Here is a 4011-nt window from a genome sequence, read left to right as displayed (position 1 = left end):
GGCCACTCTGTCAGTCATTGCACTCCAGTTAAGGGAAGTCCATGTGCCAAATACGCTTAAATTCTACGAATAGCGGTGCAAGGACATTTCCAAGGAACTCTAGTCAAGAGCAATAACGCAAAGGTAAACCCCAGTTCCAGCCTATATAAAGGGTGCCAAGAACCCTAGTAAGGTACACAGTTTCTAAGACTGAAGCTATTATATACACTTGGTGTTTGTTTGCCCTAATACTGACTTGAGCATCAGAGTGCAAACAGCCGCTAGGGTGCCCCTTTGTCTTTGCAGGTAAGAGGTTTCTTGATCAAGAAGGCACACTTCTCAGGCGAAATTGAAGGGCGACGCCGGCTGATAGGGTCAACCGACGGGGCAAGTCAACCGGCAGGAACAAAACCTAACAAAAGTAATTAGTTGAAAAACAAGATTTTTTAAATAAAAATATATTTATTATATTGGACAAATTTAAAACAAAAAATAATTTTAGCTTAAGAGTAAAAATAAAATAAAAATAGTTTCTCAAATTTTAAAAGACAAAAGAAAAAAAGAACATGTTTTTCCCTGTGTTATGTTTGGATCCATGGTAGTACTGTTCACGATTAAGGGTGAGCGCAGATGAAACGTATTTGAATCTGTGTGTTCGAGGAAAAAAGAGCGAGTGAGTGAGATTTTTGCATCTTTGCTCAACTACGAAGAAATTCGAAGAAATACGAGTAAAGTCATGTACCATATTTGACTTTTACCTTATTTCTCTTGTCTACTGCGTAACATTCATTTTTGTCATTGTGTGCTTGTGAAAAGTATGCACTGAGACACTGCCATGAAGGAATTCACACAGGATTCTCCAACAGTTCTCTTCAAAGCATTTGAGAGGTTTCTTCACTCCCATTTCATGGTGTGTTTTAGAAATGTTCTATGCCTTAGGATCAAAGATAGCATTGTTGAAAACATGAAATTTTGCAACTAGTGTTGAAGCTTGGAATCAAGTGAGCCATAATTGATTAGGTACGGTAATACACAAATACCATAATCGATTATGTATAAGAAAGCACATGCAAGATAATCGATTAATCATTTTTTTAGTAGACAATTAATTATGTATGACAAAGCACATGCAACATACTCGATTATGTCTTATATTTTCTAAGCAAAATTGATTATATGGTGCCTTCAATCTTAACTATAATTGATTACAAACTATTTTAAAAGTCATAATCGATTATGTTCAGCAGGCATAACCAATTAGCCTATATTTTACTGAAGTTTGTGGTTGTGTTTAATTTTTTTTTAAATATTTAATTAATGTTTGTTAAATAATTTGTTTTAAAAAAATTATATTTCATTTAATAATTAAAAACCGTGTAGATTTATGCTTTGTATATAATTGGTTGTATAATTGATTTAAGTTCTTCATAAATAAATTTGTTTGTTAACTTAGTATTTGGAAACAATGAGTCATTTGGTCTTTAACGAAATACGAAATTTTATTAAAGGCAAATTAGAATTAGTTATAAATTAATTTTTCTATATTATAATTACTTATAAATTAAATTTTCTGTCTTATAATTAGTTAATTTTTTTTTCTGTATTGTAATTAGTTATAATTTTATTTGTATGTATTATAATAACTTATTTAATTTATTTTTATGTATTATAATTAGATATAAATTTATTTATGTGTATTGTAATTAGTTATAATTTTATTTGTGTGTATTATAATTAGTTATAATTTTATTTGTGTGTATTATAATTATTTGTAAATTTATTTTTTCTGTATTATAATTATGTTGATATGAATATGAATTTGTGTGTTATACTTAGCTATAAATTTTTAACTTTGTATTAATATAGTTAGTTATGAGGGTAACCCTACCCTAACCCTAGTCCATAATTCTAATACCTAACAAAAATAATTTATAAAAATTTAATTAACTCAATCTACAGAAAAATATCTCATATTTCATTATTTAAATATTTTTAAATATAAGGGTAAATTTGTAAACTTACATTTTACACCTTTTAAAAAAATTTTAAAAATCCTCACAACCATCATATTATTCACAAACTTCAATAAATTCTTCTAACAAATCCACTCTGGCATACCCCAATCCAAACACACTCACTTTCTTCACACCTCCCTCTCAAATCCTCACACATCCACCCCCTCAAATCCCTACACGTCCCTTCCCAATTCAAAACAACCTTAACGTCCAACTCGTTAGAAGATGACACTAATGCTTTGTTTGAATTTGAAGATGGATTTGAGGGAGAGGAAAGATATGGATTTGAGAAGAAACTGAGGAAAAAATGGGGATGTTTGGATTGAAGGTAAGAAAGTAGAAAATGAAGGAAAATGGATTGAAAGTTTTGTGATTAAAAATGGGGATGTTTTTTTAATTGATAAAAATGTAAGATTACAATTATGTCTTTGTCATTAAAATTAGTTGAAAATGAAATATTATTTACTTATTTATGCATGGAAATCGTTTAGATTAAAACATTATGGCATTGTCAATCCATGAAAAATGTTTGAAAATGGATTTTGCTAAATTAAAATAAAATTCAATATTAATAATTGAAATAGAAAAAAATTGAAATATGTGAATGTAGTAAAACTTAATAAAATATATCGAAATAACACTGTACAATACAATATGTTGGAAAAAATAGTAAAATTATAATAATTAGATAAAAAAAACTACAATCATATGATCACAACTATCATTGGAAAGAGTCTTGGAAGTTATCAAATCTTTTTTCGAGGCGGTCAATTCTTTGATGAACCCTATCAAAACCTCTGTTCACATTGATCATCAAATTATTTAATCCTTGGTGCAAGTCTGGTATACCACCCCAAATTTGTGAAAGCATTTGAGTATCATGGGGGATTGGGGGTTGAGTTACAATATCTTTAACATGGTCGTCAGTTATAGGTGGGTGTCCCTTATCTTGTTCATTATCATGTTTCCAGACATTGTGGACGTGAAAGATATTCAATTAGATCAAGTTTTTTTTTTTCCGAAAAGTGTGACCACCCTAGTTCAACGATTGCAACGATGGATAAGTCCACGTCGTACTAAGCCATGATTCGTGTGATGAGAATGTTGTATGGAAGAAGCATGTTGTTGTCCAAACATTTAATCATGTGGTACATGATGTAATGAGGCCAATTAATCAATACATTATTTTTTATGGCCCATAACATAAAAATGTCTTCATGCAACAATTGAGCAAAATTGTTGGCCCCGAGACTCAAGATGTGCACAAAGATGTAATGAAATAGTCTATCATTAATATTCAAACTATGTCCATTCCTTATATTTTGATCATGCATTTGTAGTCTGATCATGGATGTAAGTGCCTTGTCATGATCATAGTTCAGCTCCTCAGGAAAGTTTGAAGACGTCAACTTCTGACCTTGGTACTTCAAATGAGCAAAAGTTAACCAATCTGGAGGTGTGATTTTAATTTTCTTCTCTCTAACCTCAGTACAAAGGTTACCAACTCCTGTTATCTTTAAATTGGAATAAAACAATTTAATAAGATCTTCAAAGTACATAACTTGTAGCATAATAAATTAAAACCCTTACTATGTAAAGAAGGGAATTCATGAATTTAGGTGTCAACACTGGTCTCGTGTAAAACCCCTTCTCATACTCAATCATCTTATCACACTAACAAAAAAAACATTTTTTATTTAGTATGTCTTGAATATCTCGGTGATGTGTAGCAGGAACTGCAATATCAGTTGTCAAAGCTTTTCCTTCACTTTCCCCGTGACTTCATTGTCTATTACTTGATGAAGAAGGAGCCATGGCCACAAAACTTAACACATAAAAAATAACAATTAATTTTGTTGATTTTCCTCGGCAAGTATACCAAATCAAGTGTAATATAATACTATTTAAAGTACGAATATTGAATCCACAGGGAAATTTTTTAATTAAGATGTTCTTATATAAAACTCAATAAGTATAGAAAATAACCGTAGGAACTTGTCATTAACCAAATTAACGC

At 30.4% G+C, this 4011-nt stretch overlaps 1 protein-coding gene across 1 annotated transcript; it reads right to left on the bottom strand.

Annotated features, from left to right (window-relative positions):
* Positions 1 to 3070: 3070 nt before the first annotated feature.
* On the bottom strand, positions 3071 to 3565 carry LOC150025626 (uncharacterized; the record flags this gene model as incomplete). The annotated part of the gene is made up of 1 exon (XM_090293835.1): positions 3071 to 3565. A coding segment is annotated over one exon (495 nt), but the record flags the coding sequence as incomplete, so codon positions are not given.
* Between the last annotated feature and the right edge of the window lie 446 nt (positions 3566 to 4011).

The sequence above is a fragment of the Phaseolus vulgaris genome, chromosome 8 (genome assembly GCF_051622355.1).
Source record: "Phaseolus vulgaris cultivar YP4 chromosome 8, ASM5162235v1, whole genome shotgun sequence".
Taxonomy (NCBI): Eukaryota; Viridiplantae; Streptophyta; class Magnoliopsida; order Fabales; family Fabaceae; genus Phaseolus; species Phaseolus vulgaris.
Note: the sequence above shows the minus strand (reverse complement) of the source record. Positions and strands in the feature narration are given on the sequence as shown.